General features: G+C 36.2%; 2 protein-coding genes across 4 annotated transcripts in view; both read right to left on the bottom strand.

Annotated features, from left to right (window-relative positions):
- Positions 1 to 23,341, bottom strand: part of LOC127856380 (aladin-like) — a 76,274-nt gene that overhangs the window by 5,503 nt on the left and 47,430 nt on the right. For 2 of the 3 annotated variants that reach the window (XM_052392527.1, XM_052392525.1), the window contains exons 10-13: positions 11,710 to 11,897; positions 9,654 to 9,721; positions 1,312 to 1,375; positions 296 to 380 (exon numbers count right to left, since the gene is read on the bottom strand). In XM_052392527.1, coding sequence (XP_052248487.1) covers positions 296 to 380; positions 1,312 to 1,375; positions 9,654 to 9,721; positions 11,710 to 11,897 — 405 coding nt within the window. The other variant, XR_008037991.1, reaches the window with a different exon arrangement.
- On the bottom strand, positions 19,168 to 21,849 carry LOC127856382 (uncharacterized). The gene is made up of 2 exons (XM_052392528.1): positions 21,319 to 21,849; positions 19,168 to 20,174 (listed from the first exon to the last, which is right to left on the bottom strand). Exons 1-2 carry the CDS (start codon positions 21,766 to 21,768, stop codon positions 20,157 to 20,159), a joined length of 468 nt encoding a protein of 155 aa, XP_052248488.1. The 5' UTR covers positions 21,769 to 21,849; the 3' UTR covers positions 19,168 to 20,156.

Here is a 23,341-nt window from a genome sequence, read left to right as displayed (position 1 = left end):
TATGTATATATAAATAAATAAATAAATGAATATATATATATACATATATATGTAGATATTTCTGCACCTGATATATATGCATATTTCTGCACATGATGTATATGCATACATTTATATATATATTCACAGATATTTTGGAACATGTCAATTATATCTATTAAGTTATATGCACGCATAGCAATCAGATCTTTACATATATTTCCTCAACTGTCAATCATATTTATAAAGATATTTCCACACATTTCAATCATATGTCTATACATGTTAATCCCTATGTGAAAACTTCAAGTCCTACCACAGTGAGTAGTGATCCTCCATCAAAGCTGGGTTTGAACTGTACCATCTCTGGTCTCTCACCATCCTGACCACGTACTAGACCACTGGAAATAGACCAGTTTTATCTTATACCGGTACATGTATATATTTATATACATAAAAGGACAGTCCCTGTCAGGATTTGCGTTTATTTGTTGTGCAGGTAGTTCTTTTTTAAGGTATACAGCTGGTTTACTGTAGGATACCAAGGAATCTGTATGTATTTGGTATACAGCTGGTTTACTGTAGGATACCAAGGAATCTGTATGTATTCGGTATACAGCTGGTTTACTGTAGGATACCAAGGAATCTGTATGTATTGGAAGTTATTTAAATTTTAAGAACTGATAATTTAGGATCTCTATGCCAATTAATTAATATTTTATCACTAAACAATTCATATTTTCTATTGCAAAACATGCAGAAAGATAAAATTAAATTAATTTAAATTATTTATTCTCTTTCTAGTAGTATAGGACTACAAATAATGAGAGTGATATGAAGAAGGTCGCATCAACCATGAAACGATATGGCAAAGTGAAAAATGTTGCTGTGGCACAGTTGATATGATGTTCACCTAGCGACCAGCTTCAATCCCTACTTTGGGAGCATACTTTATAGATGTTTTTAAAGGCATCGATTATTGCCTCAACCATAGAAACGAATCGCAAACATGTCAGTAAGCCTAGGGTGTTGATGCAATCAGGCTTAAACAAATATGTTAGATCCTACTTAAATGGCATTTCTGTTAATTTAATAAATACCTTGCCAGTTTAGTTATTCTCTATAACCATTATTAATTGAGACTCTATTGGCTACTAAATATGCAATTATTTTAAAAGGTAAATGTTGCTTGTAAAACCAGCACATTTGCTGAAAATTCACATAATAAACACACTGGTTTTACTATAAAAGCTACCTTTTTAAAATCATACCAAAATATTATGCCCCTTAAATAAACAGATATGCTTCTTTAACAAATTACTTTTCACCAACCATGGGGTTATTTCTAACATTGGAGACCGCTGAGTCCGGAACACTGCCACAAACTCACAGGATTCTGGAAACATATAACACAATCCATTTACTACAAGGATTCCCTAGCTGAATCTGGTTTCAACTTAAATACTGAACAAAATAACCTAAATTATTTCAAAGAGCCATGGACCGCCAGATGATTTTATTGCTATATGTGCCAAAAAAAGTTGGTAGACCTTTTGACATAATCAACCAAAATTGATGCGAGGTCGGTCATGGCCATAGTTACACTAAACTTAGATGAAACAAGGGCTGTTTGTAAAACATGCATGCCCCCCATATGGGCTGTCAGTTGTAGTGGCAGCAATTGTGTGAATATGTCTTTTGTCACTGCAGGCCGTCAACTGACTTAAGGTGAAAATATAGGAAAAAATATAGGAATTTTTGCGTCAAAATATAGGAGGTTTGAGCTTGTTTAGGGTTAAAATATAGGAATTTTATTGTAAAAAGTAATGTTCAAGAGATATGTAGAGAACTTCTTACTTACTTGTTTTCCGTCAATAATCATTAAATGTATGTTTTACTTAACAAAACAGTCCTTCATTTTCACCACCAAGGCAGATATGCTGATGCAGCAACACACTGTGGTCATCAATGCCGACACCTGAATTTTGTTTAATTAAAATAGTAAACAATCAACAAAACACACAACATTATTAAACATAGTTTTACAACCTAACATAAGAGTGCAACATACATGTTACATTGATAATGAAATATTGAAACCGAAAACATGAATCACATACATGTAGTATCATATTATGGTATATAATATAAATTCTGTATTTCACTTTAAAATTTCTATACACACTTCAATCAGACATTTTTAGGACATGAAAAGAACACTAAAGCATCCTATATGATTACATGTACAAACAGAATATAAGATTTTTCTGGCAGCTTCTGCATACAAATATATTTGAAATTGAACATTAAAATAACTAACGAACAAAATTGCACTGCGATATTAATACCAAATGTAAAACAATCTAATCTCATGGGTATCAGACACACAAAGGAATATGCATATCTTAAAAACAAGAATAAGATGCTACGGTATGCATGGTAAAATGACAATAAAACATCTCAATAATCAGCAGATATACCTTAAGTATACGGTACAAGAACATTCGCTCATCAGATATAAAAAATAAATCAGAATGATATCAATATATGAAGATAACTTAGAACTACTTAAAAGATAACTGTTAGAATTCTATAATAACTGTACACCTTTGTGAATTTACTTGATGCTGCTGCTACCTGCAGACTACTAAGTAACAAATATGAAACATATTTTAAAACAGTTTTGTCTAAGTGGATCAAATATTTACATAATGATGTCTGTGTAATATCTAAAACAGCACATTAAACTCCTTTGTTTGAGTATAAAATGTTAATTAGAAGATCCCTTGCTGCTAGAAACAGCTGCACTTCTTTTTTTGCTCAATTCATTCCTCTTCTGTAGGCAGTATTCCAGTCCCTTCCTCCCCATCTCCATTCTGCTATTTGCACTTTTAAGCATACCCTGTGCCACCTGAATATCAACATCATTTTTTTCTTTCAAAGCAATCCCTAATTTTGTTGTGGCTTCTGTTAATAAAATTTCAGCACTTTTCAGCACATTATCAAATGCCTCCTCTTCAATTTTCAGTTCCTTCTCCTGTTTATTATTGTTTTTATTCAGTCTTTTTACATCCTCAAGTTCTTTTTGCAGCATTTATTTTCCTTTTTTTTCTTGAAGTGCTCTTTCTTTTCTCTCTGATTCTTCTTTTTCCTTCCTTACCCTCTCCTCATACATTCCTTTCGCTTTCCTGGCCATACTCACTCGTTTGTTGGAAATCTGGATATGGTGGACTCCTTTCACACGAGAAACTTGATCTTTTGCCAATCTCAATCCATTTATTGTCTCCATGCCAAGGCTTGCTCTCTCTGGTGTTACAGTGTTTTTGTTGTCAGATAGTGACCTTTCAACATCAGCATTTCCATGAGATATTGTTAAGGCCGACTTGATCACCTGCATCATTACAGGATACTTCAAAAGTCCACTTTTTGACTTTAGCTCAGTGACTTTGTTCCAATAGTGATCAATCCTTACATTGTTGCCATTCTCATCCTTTGACCATTCTGCTGTAATTTCTGAAGTGCTGTAATCAAACCACTCATGTTTCAGGGTTGGAAGTTGTTCTTCGTTAATCACATGAGGCAGCTTTTTCGCAATGCTGCTGATAGCAGTAGAACCCATCTTATGATCTTTGAATAGTGGATGCAAGTACTGCATCTCTCTCAATAGTCCATTGCTCAGTGGTAGGTTTCCAGTCAGATACACAGCTACAGTGACATAGAAACTTCAAACGTTCTTCAAGATAGCATGATGCTGCAGGGGTTTTTCAGCACTGTCTGCGCCTCCGGAAAACGGAAGCGTTCCCAAAGCAAACGGACCCGATCCCAAACCGAAATTATAAAAAAAAATCCCGATTTCCAAAAAAAAATAATTTTTTATTTTTTTTTTTAAAGAAAGAAGTGTCTTTAACTTATGATTATTAGATGATTAATGTCCAGCTGATGTGTATCATACCAACAAGCACTGCTGTGGTTGAGCGAGGATTCAGCACCATGAACCTGCTGTGCTCCCCATTACGCAGCACATTCACACAAACCAAACTTACTCATCTGATGCTTACCTGCATTGAAGGTCTAGATCTGAATGACAAAACGTTGGAGGCGCTGTGTTATGCTTTCAAAAACAGAAAGCATAGAAAAATTATGCTGTGAATTGTGTGACTAACCAGTGTTTGTTTTGGTAAAAAATATCTACTGTAAGTTTTTAACTGTACAGTTCTTATCTCAGAGTGTAATTGTAACTGAAAAACAAAATTGCAGTACTTGAATAAACGTTGATCATGCCCAATATTGCATGTGTTTATATAAAGAACACAAAATAACAAATAAAAACAAATTTATTTGTTAAACCACTGACTTATTTAAGCATGATAAATTCACAATGTTTTCCCAAAATGAGCCGTTTCATCGAAGCAAAAATTCCCAAAATGGACAATTTTGTCGATAAAAAATTCCCATTTTGGTCAGACTCCTTTTCCCAAAATAGGCAGAAAAACCCCTGTGCTGTTTTTTAGGCAGTTTTGAAAGCTGTCGCTTGCCTGCCTCCCCTATCTCAATGTCTCTGTCTGGTAACTGATTCTGTTGATCATTCACACCCCTATCTCAATGTCTCTGTCTGGTAACTGATTCTGTTGATCATTCACACCCCTATCTCAATGTCTCTGTCTGGTAACTGATTCTGTTGATCATTCACACCCCTATCTCAATGTCTCTGTCTGGTAACTGATTCTGTTGATCATTCACACCCCTATCTCAATGTCTCTGTCTGGTAACTGATTCTGTTGATCATTCACACCCCTATCTCAATGTCTCTGTCTGGTAACTGATTCTGTTGATCATTCACACCCCTATCTCAATGTCTCTGTCTGGTAACTGATTCTGTTGATCATTCACACCCCTATCTCAATGTCTCTGTCTGGTAACTGATTCTGTTGATCATTCACACCCCTATCTCAATGTCTCTGTCTGGTAACTGATTCTGTTGATCATTCACACCCCTATCTCAATGTCTCTGTCTGGTAACTGATTCTGTTGATCATTCACACCCCTATCTCAATGTCTCTGTCTGGTAACTGATTCTGTTGATCATTCACACCCCTATCTCAATGTCTCTGTCTGGTAACTGATTCTGTTGATCATTCACACCCCTATCTCAATGTCTCTGTCTGGTAACTGATTCTGTTGATCATTCACACCCCTATCTCAATGTCTCTGTCTGGTAACTGATTCTGTTGATCATTCACACCCCTATCTCAATGTCTCTGTCTGGTAACTGATTCTGTTGATCATTCACACCCCTATCTCAATGTCTCTGTCTGGTAACTGATTCTGTTGATCATTCACACCCCTATCTCAATGTCTCTGTCTGGTAACTGATTCTGTTGATCATTCACACCCCTATCTCAATGTCTCTGTCTGGTAACTGATTCTGTTGATCATTCACACCCCTATCTCAATGTCTCTGTCTGGTAACTGATTCTGTTGATCATTCACACCCCTATCTCAATGTCTCTGTCTGGTAACTGATTCTGTTGATCATTCACACCCCTATCTCAATGTCTCTGTCTGGTAACTGATTCTGTTGATCATTCACACCCCTATCTCAATGTCTCTGTCTGGTAACTGATTCTGTTGATCATTCACACCCCTATCTCAATGTCTCTGTCTGGTAACTGATTCTGTTGATCATTCACACCCCTATCTCAATGTCTCTGTCTGGTAACTGATTCTGTTGATCATTCACATCAATGTCAAGAAGTTTCCTCCCAGTTTTTGCTCCAACAGCCTCTGCCTTCATGAAGCGAAACAGGAGTGTCCGCAGCAGTGTAGAGCACTCATCATACACTATATGAATGATAGGTCCCTTGGTCTGGAATGTGGTCAAAAACCTTTCAAACAAAGGAGTAACCGAGATGAGGAAGGCAAACTGAAACATGAGCTTCTTATCCTTCAGACCCTGACATATCTGTACATACCTTTCATTCTTTTCAAGATTCTTTCTTTCAGTGTTTGATTTAATGGATTTGGGCAACTTAACAGTGAAGTACTCTAAACTGACAACCCAGTTCTGTAGAACCCTGTTCATTGCTGGAAGCAAGGTCAGCCATCTACTTGGAACATGTCTAAATAACAAGCTTTCATCCATGTCAAACTCAAGCTGCAGGTCAGTGAAATCCTCCCTTCTAACTGGCTGCTGTTTGCAGAACTGATGCATATCAAAGGTCAATCCTTCTGCTTCACTCCCAAAACAGTTCAGCCCTTTTCGAAATGCATTGTGCAATGTATGCAAATTGTATGGTTGAAACTCCAACAAGCCATTGTGCCCATCTGCCTTTAAACTTTCATTCATTTTTCTGTGAATGGCCTTGTTTACATTTGGTCCATCAGAGGAGATACTTATCAAGTTCTGTAATGGAAGCTTTATTTCTGGCTCATCTGCAAGCCCAAGTAGTGCTTCACTAACTATGTCTGCAGTAGCATGTCCAAACCGAAAGGCTTTAAAGAATCTGACAGACACCTTATCATCAGTGTGATTCCAATACCTAATGAGTACGTCCATTTGACGACATTGTTGTGCTGTGGGTGTCTCATCAAACATGAGGACGAATCCAAAATTCCCGTCAATAACTTCCTTCACAATAGTCCTAACAGATAGGGTATTACTGCCTCTGAGACAATATATGAAGCTTTTGTTCTTGACAATGAGAAATGTTCAGCCACTTGACATTTGAACATCTTATGGAATAGCTTTCCAATATTATCACAGGATCTAAAAGAGAAGTCAGATGATGCAACTTTGTAACACCACAACAGTTCTGATTCTGATACCTGATTTTTCAAAGATGGTGCCAAGAAAACATTTTCATTGGTCTTTCTGGTAGATTTTGACACCTCTTTGGAAAACGCCACTGTACAAGAGGCACTAGACAGACTTGTACTGGCTGCAGTTGCCTCAAATGTATCTGAACCAACAGTATCACTACTTTTCACAAATAATAGCTTTTGTGAGCTTGCATCATTTTTGAACCGTGCATCGGATATCTGTTTTTTGCTTAGAAGTCTTGCAATGTTGTTGCACTTGCTTGAAACCACTGTTCTTGACAGAAAATTCCTTATAGCACAGAGTGCAACATGCAAAGTCATTCTTTCCTTTCACACTCTTGCACCATTTTCCAACTAAAACACCATTATCGTCAACTTTATCCAGCCACTTGTCATTCCATCTAGTCACTCCACCAGGCATGATTATGAATTATTTCACTGTTTATATAACACACATTATCATGAAGTTACACTTCATCAAAAAGCTTAGGGTTAGAATACCACATATTGTTAGTATGAATGACTTTTAAGTTGTTAGTAACTGTATCATCATTCACCTGAAAATAAAACATTTTTTTAAAAACAGCCTCCTAAATTATTCTACAAGACTTCCAATGCCCTAAAATATTTAAATAATTTCCAATATTCAAAATAATTGGAAGCCTGTAGATTATGCTCAATTCCATCTAAGATCAGGAAGAGCATCCCTGGGGAAAGACCTGTTACAACTAGCTGCTAGGATTTGTTATCACCTTTGAAATGGTTGTATTTTTCTTCATCAAAGGTGTCCATATAGATATCACAGTGGTGTACAACAGCACTCCTGCAAGATGGTGATGCTTTGGAAAGGGAGGGACAGCTTTTTACACTGTAAATTAAAATATCTAAAGGCAGAATTACTTCATATAAGTATTTTATAAGGGGAAATTTGCAGAACAAAATAAAGGAAAAAAGTCAAAAAATATAGGAAAATATAGGAGGTTTTGAAAAATATAGGAACATTCTCCAAAATATAGGAATAAAGGAATCGGTTGACAGCCTGTCACTGTGACCTTGACCTTTGACCTAGTGACATGAAAATTAATAGGGGTCATCTGCCAGTCATGATCAATGTACCTATGAACTTTCATGATCGTGTAAGCATTCTTGAGTTATCATCCTGAAAACATTTCACTATTTCGAGTCACTGTGACTTTGATCTAGTGACCTGAAAATCAATAGGGGTCATCTGCCAGTCATGATCAATGTGCCTATGAAGTTTCATGATCTTAGGCGTAAGCTTTCTTGAGTTATCATCCGGAAACCATTTTACTGTTCCGAGTCACTGTGACCTTGACCTTTGACCTAGTGACCTGAAAATCAATAGGGGTCATCTGCCAGTCATGATCAATGTACCTATGAAGTTTCATGATCCTAGACGTAAGCATTCTTGAGTTATCATCCGGAAACCATTTTACTGTTTCGAGTCACTGTGACCTTGACCTTTGACCTAGTGACCTGAAAATCAATATGGGTCATCTGCCACTCATGATCAATGTTCCTATGAAGTTTCATGATCCTAGGTGTAAGCATTCTTGCGTCATCATCCGGAAACCATTTTACTGTTTCGAGTCACTGTGACCTTGACCTTTGACCTAGTGACCTGAAAATCTATAGGGGTCATCTGCCAGTCATGAGCAATGTTCCTATGAAGTTTCCTGATCCTAGGCGTAAGCATTATTGAGTTATCATCCAGAAACCATTTTAATGATTCAAGTCACTGTGACCTTGACCTTTGACCTAGTGACCTGAAAATCAATAGGTGTCATCTGCCAGTCATGATCAATGTTCCTATGAAGTTTCATGATCCTAGACGTAAGCTTTCTTGAGTTATCATCCGGAAACCATTTTACTGTTCCGAGTCACTGTGACCTTGACCTTTGACCTAGTGACCTGAAAATCAATAGGGGTCATCTGCCAGTCATGATCAATGTACCTATGAAGTTTCATGATCCTAGACGTAAGCATTCTTGAGTTATCATCCGGAAACCATTTTACTGTTTCGAGTCACTGTGACCTTGACCTTTGACCTAGTGACCTGAAAATCAATATTGGTCATCTGCCACTCATGATCAATGTTCCTATGAAGTTTCATGATCCTAGGTGTAAGCATTCTTGAGTTATCATCCGGAAACCATTTTACTGTTTCGAGTCCCTGTGACCTTGACCTTTGACCTAGTGACCTGAAAATCTATAAGGGTCATCTGCCAGTCATGAGCAATGTTCCTATGAAGTTTCCTGATCCTAGGCGTAAGCATTATTGAGTTATCATCCAGAAACCATTTTAATGATTCAAGTCACTGTGACCTTGACCTTTGACCTAGTGACCTGAAAATCAATAGGTGTCATCTGCCAGTCATGATCAATGTTCCTATGAAGTTTCATGATCCTAGGCGCAAGCATTCTTGAGTTATCATCTGGAAACCATTTAACTGTTTCGAGTCACTGTGACCTTGACCTTTGACCTAGTGACCTGAAAATCAATAGGGGTCATCTGACAATCAAGATCAATGTACCTGTGAGGTTTCATGATCCTAGGCCTAAGCTTTCTTGAGTTATCATCTGGAAACCATCTGATGGACGGACCGACATGTGCAAAACTATATACCCCCTCTTCTTCGAAGGGGGGCATAATAATTAGATGAGTAAAAAATAAAAAACTTTCAGAGCAGGACACTTCGCACTACAGCTGCCAGCTGCAGAAAACTTAAGCGGGGTCTTTATAAATCATACTTTGTTTGTAAATTTTACCATTGAAAAATAGCACAAAAGTGTTTCACAAATGTTAAAGCTCCTGGTTGGTTACAACAGCCTACCTCCCAGTATGACTGCAAGTCTCCCTCCCTGCGGGTCCCACACCATCTGATGTATCTGACCTCCTACCCTGTATACAACACAAAGCAGCAGATTGAGTCAACTGACTGTTATTAGAAGACTAAGACAAAGAATTAGCTAGAGCTGTGTCACAAATGTAAGTAATAATCCAACACCACTTTGATAGCTATGTTCAATGAAAAATAACTAATAGTGGAACATTATGCATGAAGTGTCTAGCACACCTACACTTCATTGTGATGACATATTTGAAGTTTAAAATAATCGCATCAGCAAATGTTTTAGCAGTTTGCTCCACAACATTTTTTTAGCAGAGTTCAGTATAAAAACAAGAGCTGTCAGAAGACGGCGCGCTCGACTTTTCGAGTGCTTGACAGTATAACATTAGCCATCATGGGGAAAGTGTTCATATTCAATAAGGTCGAGGTAATATAGTCATATTCTATCTGGAAGAGGACCATAATTGAAACATCTTGATTGCTTATGTTTTAAAGAAGTGGTATATTATAGACGATTCTGAGTTCAGGTCTATTTTCCACAATCTATTGAACATTTGTAAAGCCATAAACAAACTAATAAGATAATATTTAAAGTTTGATAGCAATAGCTTGGGTGGGATGGTTGGACGGTCTTTCAAAAATAAAAAAATAAAAATAAATATTTGTGTTTTTTTTACCATGTTTTAAAAAATAAATAAAAATATTTTTGTGTGCGGGGATGGAGAGGGGGAATAATGTGGGGGTGTGGTCATTTATTAGATGATATTTCAAAAATAAGAAAACAGGGGAATTCTGGGGTGGGGCGTAGGGGATGGTTTGGGTGGAGTCCATTTTTGTATGTCAGATAAGTGTTGATGTCAGGTAAGTGTTGTTTTTCAAGTATGAATCAATACTGATCCTAAATAAAGAAGTTATGGCAATTTAAGCAAAATTTATTAATTTGACCTTGAGATTTAAGGTCATTCAAAGGTCAAGGTCAATTTCAACTTGCCAGGTACAGTTCCCACATGATAGTAAAACAGTATTTGAAGTTTGAAAGCAATAGCCTTGATGCTTTAGAAGTAAAGTGGATCTAAACACAAAATTCAACAAAATATTCAAAGTTACTAAGTCAAAAAAGGGCCATAATTCCATCAAAGTGCCAACCAGAGTTATGCAACTTGTCCTGTACAGTCCCCTTATGATAGTTAGTGAGTGTTTCAAGCCTGAAAGCAATAGCTATGATACTTTAGGAGTAAAATGGATTAAAACACAAAACTAAACCAAATTTTCAGTTTTCTAAGTATAAAAGGGGCCATAATTTTGTCAAAATGCCAGTCAGAGTTACATAACTTTGCCTGCACAGTCCCCTTATAATAGTTAGTAAGTGTTGCAAGTATGAACGCAATAGCTTTGATACTTGAGGAATAAAGTGGACCCAAACACAAAACTTAATCAAATTTTCAATTTTCTAAGTATAAAAAGAGGCATAACTCTAAAAATAATGCTGACAGAGTTATGCACCTTTACCTATACAATTGTCTTGTTGCCATAAAAAGCATTCCAAGTTTGAGTTAATTATCTTTGATAGTTTTAAAGTTATTTGACTTTATAAAAAACTTTAACCAACGCAGACGGCGACATCGGGGCGAGTAGTATAGCTCTCACTTTTCTTCGAAAAGTCGAGCTTATATATTTGTACTCAAACACCAATGTCATATTGACATGGATCTCACCTCAATGGCACATCTAATGTGGCATGTCAGTTTTTGCCCAAAATTATCTACCTATTGTACACCAGGTTGTTAAAAAAACCTATATACTTAAAATGTTTATAAAAAAGAGCACTGTATGTATCAATAATAAATGTTGCCTTTTGACACCCTAAAAAATTGGTGTCCTGCAGCAATCATATTTCATCTGGTCAGTTAAATGCTCTCCCAGAATGAAATATAATGTATTTTACGTTTAATTAGTCTATTTACAAGCAGAAAACTTGTAGCAATATAGAAACGTTATGAAACACGAGATTTCCGCTATCCAGTATACATTTACACACTTGATAGCTTTTCCATCCGACATTTCTATTGATGTTTCTGATAAGTCAGCACATGCTACTGCTGTCTGGGATCCACCAATCACAGGCGAGCTTTCATCAGAAACCGCAGCAAATGTCAGTGAGTAGATGATTGGTTGGTTCTCTGTTGCAAACAGAACCACATTACCTTCAGGAGACCAGCATGCTGCCTGAAAATGTCACATTGTAAAATGTTTTAAAATTGAACAATCATGTATCTCAAAATATTCAATGCCAGCTGGATAGAATAGCTGACTGAAAATTTCACATATAATATCATGTTTTAACTACATGAATAGTGAATACATTTTACATCTTTAACTTGACTTTGAATTAACTATGTTATTCAAAATATATATACCAGTTGGGCAAGAATATAATGTAAGAAATAGAGTCTTATCATTTACGTTATAAGGCAAAGAAATATGCCTTCACCAAAGCTAAGTATTTGGTTTAATTGTTAATGTGACAAATGTTAAGAATGGAAAACAGTTATTATAAAGAAAATGTGTAAGTCCAATGCCCATAACTTTGCAAAAAAAAGGACGGAACCTAAACTGAAACTTCATCTGTAGATCATGTAGGTAGGTAGACAGCTAAATATATGAAAGAATTTAGCATAAGACCTCTGGAAAACGGTTATTATAGAATTAATTTCAAAGTCAAAGGCCCATAACTCCGCCACACCTCAATGGACCAGAACAAAACTCACACTTCATCTGTTAGTCATGTAGGTAGACTCACATACTGAAAATCCACTAAATATTGTGTGTTATTGTATTAAACAATAAAACCCAGTTCATTTTAGCAGAAATGTGGACCTTTCAAGGGAGAGTATACCGAGTATCTTTGTGTGTGAATTCTTTGAGTTCTCTTTCCTGAGTATGAGTAATTGCCCATTCTATAAATGGAAGATTCCGAGAGTTGACTTCCTTTCTTGTATTAGATTCCAAGACTTTGGCTAACAGTAAAAAAAATTTAATTAAACAAGAGCTGTCTCCATAGGATGACATATGCCCCGAAAAATGCTTTGATAGAAGTTATGAGCATTTTTTTGAAACCTAAACGCAGATTTCGAAACCTTAACACGGACAAGTTCAAGGTCAAAGGGGTCAAAATTTGTGTGCGTATGGAAAGGCCTTGTCCATATACACATGCATACCAAATATGAAGGTTACATCTGAAGCGACATAGAAGTTATGAGCATTTTTCGAAACCTAAACGCAAAGTGTGACCGACAGACCGACAGACGGGCAGTGCGATCACTAAATGCCCTTCTTCGGGGGCATAAAAACTCACTCACCACACCCATTCATGATACTATTGAATATGATACTGTTTCCTGAAATAATTTATTTTGTTGATAACTTTGTATGGATCCCACTTTTTTCTCTGCGCTTGAGTTTTATGTTTAAGAAAACATGCCATGACTCCAGGCACAGGTAGCAGTTCAGATGGTCACAAACACAAAACCCTAGATGCTGCTGAGATGCAGGTGTTGCTCAAACCTCTGTGACAATCGGATCTGAACTTTGATTTCACTGTTGCAAAGACTTCATCACTACCGAAATTTCTTTGGAGAACTATCTGTGCTTAATGGAGAACCATGTGTTTGCTAATATTAAACACTGAAGATTAATATGGAAAATGTGTTTGCCCGCAGTATTATGTGCTTGTTAACATCGAAGTTTACTGTTTTATATTTTTTAACCTTTATTAGGTGCCGCATTTGAACATTTACGGCAAATTCTAGGCCACTGATGATAGGATGGTGTCACTGTCAACAATTATACATTATTTCACAAGTTAACAATATTTTATATAGGAATGGGCGGTTCTCCTCTCCTGAATATGGCTCCTTTTTTGGCACATTTTAAAATTTTCATTCTTAAGCTTGCATTTAGATGCTTTGGGTCTGCTCGGACAAAGGCGACCCGAAGCGGAATTATGGAGGTTAGTTTACGACGGAGTATGTGCAAGGAGATTGGGCAGTATGCTGGTATATGGATATATATATATATATATATATATATATATATATATATATATATATATATATATATATATATATATATATATATATATATATATTTATATACTGAGGAGTATTATACACAGTATATATGGAGATATATACCTATATACTCAGGAGTATAATAAATGGAGCTTAGACAGTGTATATGGGGATCAGGCTTTTCCCCTGGCGGTTTTAGCACAACCGGCCCACGGTGCCTGAATTTCAAAATCCATTTCGCCACGGATATTGAATTTCTGATCATGTCGCTGCGACGCTTGAAAAAAATTCAAGTCCTTGCAAGCTCTGATCCAAATGTTGTCTGAATTTGGCCAACGACCAATCCTAACACGCACGCGCTAATCAGCTGTGTATACATAAGGGGTTTTGATAAGACGCAAGCATGATTTACGGGTCGCTTATAGGGGTCAATTATATTGTCTGTCCACCAATAATGATCAATTATAAACTGGTACACGTGGCTTAGGAGGTATTAAAGATATGCTCAATTTGTCTGTTGTTTTATTTTAATTGCATGCAACTATTTCAGCGTTGTTTAAAAAATAAACAGTCACTATTGCTTGTTTTGGTATTGCGTAATTGAAGAACAGAACAGAACATGTGTTTTATTATGACTTCACAATCTAAATCTTCAGTCTAACAAAACAGTTAAGGCATGATTAAGAATATTCATGTCACGTTAATCATATAATTTCAGTAAAATAAGAGATTGCCAAGCAATATGGTCCCCTACCGATGAAGCTCCAAAATGTCAGTAATTTTTTTATTTTGTTTTACATTTGTTGCCATAGCGACCACAATTTTTTACGTAGGAACAAAATGAATTGACGTGCATAATCTCCATATTGCCATCTGTCCATGTTTCAATTTTCATGAAAAAATATGAAGAACTTTTTTAGTTATCGCAGGATCCATAAAAGTGTGACAGACTGACAGACAGACTGACACACGGAGCGCAAACCATAAGTCTCCTCCGGTTTCACCGGTAGGGGACAATAATGTATACATTTCAGCATTATTGAAGTTGTATTTTCGATCAGTTGGAGTAAAATCTCTCATTTGAATGTTCCCACCAACTTAAAATGTGTTCACACCATTTTCTTAAAGGCGACTAAAAATTAACAGCACCTTCATGAAATGCATTCACATCTAATAGTCAGAGCAAGCTATTTACCACCAACACAGTTTTCTTTAGCTTTTGGGCATGACAGAATGATACGATCTTAGAAACGACCAGGGCCTGTATTTGGGAAATCTGCAATTATCTATTTTTTCGTTAGTGCTACTGTAAATCGTTCAATTTTGGTTTGGGATTGGGTCGTTTTGCTTTGGGATTAGGTCCGTTTTAAGGTCATTTTTACATAGCAGAAAACCTCCTAAGTCGGTACTGCTAAGTTGGTTCTTGACTAGACTGTCAAGAATACATTAACAAACAAAAATGCCTAAAAATCTCTTTGTATTTAAATCAATGTGATTCTAAATTCTAATTTTAAAGTTATTTTACAAATAATGTGTATTGCATACTTCAAGAGGGCTTCAGCAAAATGAAAATATATACATGTATATACTAGATCATGCGTGGTACATATGTTGAATAAAATTAATAAATTACTATTACTTTAGAAAAGCATGACACCATCCTCTCATTGATGTCTAGATTTGTCTGATATTCCTGTGACAACTCTTGAAAACCAGTGGAATTCAAACTTATCTTTTACTGCTGTCAATAAACAGCAAAATGTTGTACTAAATTACCAATACATGTAATTGAACAGTATTCATACAAAAATGAATAAAAATGACTTATTTTAATTTTGAGCTGTGACTTCCTAATTTTTCATTTATGTCTTAAAATAACTGAAAGCGTGTCGTAAAAAAACACTTTGGAAAACAGTTATTACAGAGAAAATTTCAAAGTCCAAGGCCCATAACTTTGCCAACAAGAGGGAGATGATGGCCCTGTATCGCTCCACTGCTGAAAATAGGCTGAAACAAATTTTCTCTGCATGTGCAAATACTTAAATATAGGCCCTAATTAATCACATGTACACTTGGGTCAAATTTAACCCCAGGGGTATACTTTGAGCAAACTTTGTAGAGGACTTCTATATCTCACTACATACAAAATGTGGTAGCCCTAGGTCCTAGATTTAAGGACAATAATATTTTAAAAGTTTTCACAAAATAAGCAAGATATAAGCGTACATAATGTTCAATTTTGTCACCCGCGGGTCAGGGTCACATTTGATCCAAAGGGCATAATTTGAACAAAATTGGTAAAGGACTTTAAGATGTTACTGCATACCAAATTTGGTAGCCATAGTCCGAATGGTTTTTCGACAAAAAGATTTTTAAAGATTTCACAAAAAAGGCGCTTTATAAGCGTTTATTCAATTTTGTGACCCCCCGGGGCAGGGTTAAAGTTGACCCCAGAGACATTATTTGAACAAATTTGGTAGAAGTTTATTATATGTAACTACATACCAAATTTGGTAGCCCTAGGCCCAATGATTATGGACAATAAGATTTTTAAAGTTTTCTCAAAATAAGCCCTTTATAGGCATATATTCAATTCAGTGACCCACGGGCAGTTTCAAATTTGACCCTAGGGGCATAATTTGAACAAACTAAGAAGAGAACTATTACATGTCACTACATACCAAATTTGGTAGCCCTATGCCATACGGTTATGGACAAGGAGATTTTTAAAGTTTTCACACAATAGACATTATATAAGCATATGTTCAATTTTGTGACCCTCGGGCAGGATCAAACTTGACCCCAGGGGCATAATTTGAACAAACTTGGTAGAGGACTATAAGATGTCACTACATACCAAATTTGATAACCCTAGGCCCAATGGTTATGGACAGTAGGATTTTTAAAGTTAAAAAAAAAAAAGACCTTTATAAACATATATTCAATTTTGTGACCCCCGGGGTAGTTTCAAATTTTACCCCAGGGGCATAATTTGAACAAAGTAAGAAGAGAACTATTACATGTCACTACATACCAAATTTGGTAGCCCTATGCCATACAGTAAGTTATGGACAAGCAGATTTTTAAAGTTTTCACAAAATAGGCCTTACATAAGCATATGTTCAATTTTGTGACCCTCGGGGCAGGGTCAAACTTGACCCCAGGGGCATTATTTGAACAAACTTGATAGAGGACTATAAGATGTCACTACATTCCACATTTGGTAGCCCTAGGCCCAATGGTTATGGACAGAAGATCTTTAAAGTTTTCACAAAATAAGCACTTAATAAGCATATTTTCAATTTTGTGACCCCCGGGGCAGGGTCAAATTTGACCCCAGGGGCATAATTTGAACAAACTAAGAAGAGAACTATTACATGTCACTACAAACCAAATTCGTAAGCCCTATTCCATACAGTTATGGACAATAAGATTTTAAAAGTTTTCACAAAAAGGCCTTATGTTCAATTTTGCGACCCCGGGGCAGGGTCAAACTTGACCCCAGGGACATAATTTGAACAAACCTTGGTAGAGGACTATAAGATGCCACTACATACCAAATTTGGTAGCCTTAGGCCCAATGGTTATGGACGAGAAGATTTTGAAAGTTTTCACGAAATAGACTCTATATAAGCATGTGTTCAATTTTGTGACCCCCGGGGCAGGGTCAGATTTGACCCTACGGGCAATAATTTGAAGAAATTTGGTAGAGGACTATTAGATGTCTCTACATACCAATTTTGGTAGCCCTAGGCCCAATGGTTATTGTCGAGAAATTGTTTAAAGTTTTCACAAAATAGGCCTAATATAAGCATATGTTGAATTTTGTGACACCGGGGCAGGGCCAAATTTGACCCCAGGGGCATAATTTGAAGAAATTTGGTAGAGGACTATTAGATGTCTCTACATACCAAATTTGATAGCCCTAGGCTTAATGGTTATGGACGAGAAAATTTTGAAAGTTTTCACAAAATAGGCCTTATATAAGCATATGTTCAATTTTGTTACCCCCTGAGCAGGGTCAAATTTGACCCCAGGGGCATAATTTGAATAAAATTTGGTAGAGGACTATTAGATATCTCTACATACCAAATTGATAGCCGTAGGCCCAATGGTTATGGACGAAAGATTTTGAAAGTTTTCACAAAATAGACCCTATATTAGCATATGTTCAATTTTGTGACCCCCGGGGCAGGGTCAAATTTGACCCCAGGGGCATAATTTGAAGAAATTTGGTAGAAGACTATTAGATGTCTCTACATACCAAATTTGATAGCTCTAGGCCCAATGGTTATGGACGAAAAGATTTTGAAAGTTTTCACAAAATAGGCCTTATATAAGCAAATTTTCAATTTTGTGACCCCCGGGGCAGAATCAAATTTGACCCCAGGGTCATAATTTGAACAAATTTGAAAGAGGTTCACCCCAGGAACATTCCTGAGAAATTTCATCATAATTGGACCAGTAGTTTAGGAGATGCTTAAAGGAAAAGTTAACGCACGCACAGACGCACGCACGACGGACACAGGACCATGACATAAGCCCCGCTGGCCTTTGGCCAGAGGAGCTTATAATCAATGATTGGAACGAAACTCACAATGTAAGTCATGTAGGTAGACTCACATACCTAAAACAAGCTCAATATCTGAAAGCGTTTCGAAAAAAAAACCAACCAAAAAACGGCTATTATGGAGAAAAATACTAATTCCAAGGCCCAAAACTTTGCCAAAAATCAAAGGACGGGAATGAAACTCACACTTCCTCTGTAAATCGTGTAGGTAGACTCACATACAAAAAACCAGCTAAATATCTAAAAGCGTTTTTAAAACAAAATCTCCAGAAAACAGTTGTTATAGAGAACATTTCTATGTCCACAATGCATAACTTTGCCAAAAAATTATGGACATGGAGAAAACAAATACTTCATCTGTAAGTCATATAGATAGACTGACATCTGTAAGTCATATAGATAGACTGACATCTGTAAGTCATATAGATAGACTGACAAACCAAAAATAAGCTCAATATCTGAAGCTTTTGATAAAAAACTCCATAAAACGTTTATTATAGAGAATATTTCCATGTCCAAGGCCCATAACTTGGCCATAAATCAATGTGCTCAAAACAAAAATAAACTTCATCTGTAAGTCATGTCGGTATAAGACTCACACACCAAATATCAGGTCAATATCTGTGATTAGGAAAAACATCCAGAAAATGGAACCCTTACTGGGAGCATAACTTATATATTAAGAACAACAATGGAAGAAAACCTGTACAATAAATAGTTGTCACTCTATGTAACTAAGTATTAATTGGATCAGAATACAAAGTGAACATTAAAGAATAAAATGAAAATGTAAAACCTTTTCTCTTAAACATTTTTTTACTTTATCAATAACTTAAGAATTTTGTGAAGCCTAAAAAAATCATGTATGTACATGTCAGTCATTTTCAAGATATAGATCAAGATTAAAACAATACACAGATCATGTACAACAAATAATAATCATCAGAGCAATAATAGGATACATTGAAACAATTGACAGCATATTTTTAAATTGTGGAGCAACATAATAAATCATTTATTGAGAATTGTGTACTAACAAAACCTAACAATAGATCCATGCTGCCAAAAATTTTATTATGAAAGTACTTAAAAAAAACAAGATATGTGTTTGTCAGAAACACTATATCCCCTTTTGCGCCGCTTTGAAGCTATATATTTGACCTTGAAAGATGACCTTGACCTTTCACCACTCAAAATGTGCAGCTCCATGAGATACACATGCATACCAAATATGAAGTTGCTATCTTCAATATTGCAAAAGTTATGTTAACATTGGAGCAAACAAACAAACCAACCAACCAACAGACAGGGCAAAACAATATGTCCCCCACTATAGTAGTGGGGGACATAAAAATATTAATGACTGGGCATTACTTAGCAACACAGTAAATCATCCAGGTGAATTGTGATGAAACATAACACTTAAAACTAATTTTGTGTTGCAAAGATTTTATGTTAAAAAGAGCATGTTTGAACTACAACTTCTTATGAAACAAAACTATTGTACTTTAAACACCATGATTTGATGGTAAATCATTAGAGCACTTTGCTGTCCCATAATGATTGAGGCTGTGCTCCTGTTGAAGCAGATTGAAATTGGGTCATAAAGTCCATCCCTCTCTGTAGCAATAGTAGCCAGCTTCTTCTTGCTTTTACAATCCAGCATTAAGATAGTGTTGGAAGACCCTCCACAGACCAAAACCTGTCCCAGTGCAGTCACGTGTATACCATTGGGGCCTTGCAGGTCTGGGTCTGTAAAGGTGTGGAGAACTGAACAATCTCTGTCCAAGGTGAGGACATTGTGATGGACATAGTTGATGACAAATATATTGTCACCTGAAGGACTCACTGCACACTTAGAAACTGCAAAAGAGAGTAGTATTAAATTAGTTTATTCTTTACATAATACTGATGTTTATAAAGAAATTGTTACATCTATTTATACAAACATTTTTTTCAAATTAATCCAGTATGATTTTTGTTAACTACTTAGATACAATAGAATAAGCTTGCATGCAGTATTATTCTATACTGAAACCCATTGACGTTCACAACAATAACATTAACATTTAAGTCGCAGTGGTGTAGTGGATATGGTGTCCGCCTCTGGAGGTCACGGGTTCAATCTTTTGATTTCCCCAATAGACATCAAGTACTGGTTCTAGTTCCCTGAAAGGACACCAGATCGTTTCAAAATAAGCATTAGGCTTTCTGTGCGATTGAACTAAAATAAATAGGTTTAAACTATCATTTATGCAATAATACATGTTGTTACTTACAGAGAGCTTGCTGACATAATTATGATCATGGTATTATTTTAAATTGTCTCTAATATAGTTTCAACCTTTATACAACAGAGAAACAAGTCCCTATGATACTAAAACAAAGGAAATACTTATGTGTATGGTTGTTTGCATTTACATATAATTCATAAAGCAAATTATTAAGTTAATGATTTGCAAACTGAACTAAATGGAAGACATAATTGTTTAAAATTCAATTGACATGTGGACTTTAAAAGTTGGACAATTTTCCATAGAGTCCAGATAATATCTGGGTCCAGATATAATATTACCTGTCATTTCTTCTGATCTATCCTTATAAAGCATATTCAACAAGCCTCCATCTATTGAATACTTGTTAAGTGCATGGCCATCAGTGATATACAGGTCTTTCCGATAACATGTAATACCATAACAGCTATGTTGCAACAATAACTTCCTTCCTTTAACCAGCCACCAAAACCAGCCAATCGAGACAAACTGGACCACATTATAGTCCCATCCTCAACTACAACAACGGCTACTTCATTTGGTGTGATTTGACAAATGTCCTTTGCTAAGCCACTTAAATTGCATTGCCCCACCACCTGGTATTGCAGGTCTAAAATCTTAACACATTTATTAAAAAAATCTGCAACAAGGATCTGACCACCTGAGAGAACACAGATGGCTGTGATATATGGTATGCTCACATCATACCCTGACACTCCTTGCAGAGTGAATACCTGTCCTTGGTCAACTAGCACAATCCTCCCCAGACCTGACAGTGTAGAGAAGAACTGTTCAATATCCTTGTCAGCATGGAATGTCAGTAAACTTTCTAACTTAACTGAGTTCTCCTTCCGATAAGCTTCAGACTGCTTAACTTGTTCAAGACATTTCTTATTTGCAATAAATGAGAGTTCTGCTATGCCCTTATCAACAAGGTCATGTATTGCTCCACTAAGTCGTTTTAGTTCATTTTTAAGCTTGATACAATTGTCCACAATAGTCTTTAGAGAAACTTTAAGATTGGTCATCTTATCATCTAGCTCATTCAAGGTTTTCTTTTTAATCTCATCTAATATTGTATTCATTTTCTTATGTGTTCGACGTTTTTCATGCAGCTGATCGTTGTACGAGACCTGCAAAGACTCCCAGTTAGTGTTCCAATTGTTCTCAAGTTTCTTAAGCATTTCCAGAATAGTTTGTATCTTTCTTGACAGTTTCTGCAATTCTGGGAAAGGTCCTTTGACTGACTCAGATATCAGGGTTACTTTAGCACATTGTCTGAAAGGAAAAAAAGAGGGTCATGGGCTTTGAGGCGCTCACCGGGGATCCAAAGGAACTAGATTATTCTGAGAAGTGCCAGCTGATTCATAAGATTGGACCCAAAAGGTGACTTCAATAGTATTGATATGTTGTTTTTATTTGACGTAGTGACCTAGATTTGAGCTCACATGACCCAGTTTCAATCACAGCCGATATTTAAACGGGACAAATGTTCTGACAAAGTTTCATCCAGATTGTTCAATGAATGAGGCTAAGATTGTGTCAACAAGTTTTCACCATATAAGGAAAATTGTTGCCCCGGCCACATTTTTAAACATGAAGAATTTTAGAACCTAACCGAGAAGTCAATATAACAAGTGTTCTGAATAGCTTTCATTTAAATTGCACTTAAAATGTGATTTCTCAAGTGTAATCAAGGTTTCAATATAGCCATATAAGGAAAAATTCCCCTCCCCCTGGGGGCCATGTTTTTCAACAAATTATGACTATTTTTTAACTCAGCCCAACGATCATTACAACAGATTTTGACCATAAATGTGACTTCTAGAATGTTAACAAGGCTCACTATGGCCATATAAGGAAAAATGCCCCGGCCCCTGGTGGCCATGTTTTTCAACAGACCAGAACCATATTCGAACTCATCTAAGATATTATTACAACAAAGGCTCCAAGATTAGCACCAGAATTGGTACACATAATATGACCATGTTTCATGACGATTGGACACAAAATTAGACTTCTAGAGTCTTAACAAGGTTTTACGATAAGCATATAAGGAAAAATGCCACACACCCTGCAGGCCATGTTTTTCTTCAGACCCGAACCATTTCCGAACTCTTCTAAGACATCATCAGAACAAATGTTCTGACCAAGTTTCATGAAGATTGGACTAAAAATGTGACTTTTAGAGTGTTAACAAGGTTTTACTATAGCCATATTAGGAAAACTGCCTCGCCACCTGGTGGCTTTGTTTTTCAACAGACCGGAATAATTTTCTATTTCGAACTCAAGATTCAACAAATGTTTTGTTTAAGTTTCATGAAGATTGGACATTAAACAGGACTTCTAGAGTGTTAACAAGGTTTCACTATAGCCATATAAAGAAAAATGTAACGCCCCTTGGAGGCCATGTTTTTCAACAGACTGGAACCATTTTCAAACTCATCAAAGACATCATAAGAACATAATATTATGTGCTGCCAAAGTTTCATGTAGATTGGACAACAAATGAGACTTCTAGAGTGTTAACAAGGTTTTACTTCAGCCATATAAAAAAAATGTCCCGTGGCAATGGTTTTCGACAAACCGGAACCGTTTGAAAAGTTGTCCAAGATATTATTGGGACACATTTTCTGAGCAAGTTTCATAAAGATTGGACAATAAATGTGGCTTCTAGAGTGTTAACAAGGAAAATGTTGATGGAGGACAACTCACAAAGGACAAAATGCGATCACAAAAGCTCACCATGAGCAAGTT

The sequence above is a fragment of the Dreissena polymorpha genome, chromosome 13 (assembly GCF_020536995.1).
Source record: "Dreissena polymorpha isolate Duluth1 chromosome 13, UMN_Dpol_1.0, whole genome shotgun sequence".
Lineage (NCBI taxonomy): Eukaryota > Metazoa > Mollusca > Bivalvia > Myida > Dreissenidae > Dreissena > Dreissena polymorpha.
Note: the sequence above shows the minus strand (reverse complement) of the source record. Positions and strands in the feature narration are given on the sequence as shown.

Bases quoted from the DNA above. Each gene is read 5' to 3' on its own strand.
- LOC127856382 (XM_052392528.1), bottom strand. From the start codon at position 21,768: ATGCTTAAGAAACTTGAGAACAATTGGAACACTAACTGGGAGTCTTTG.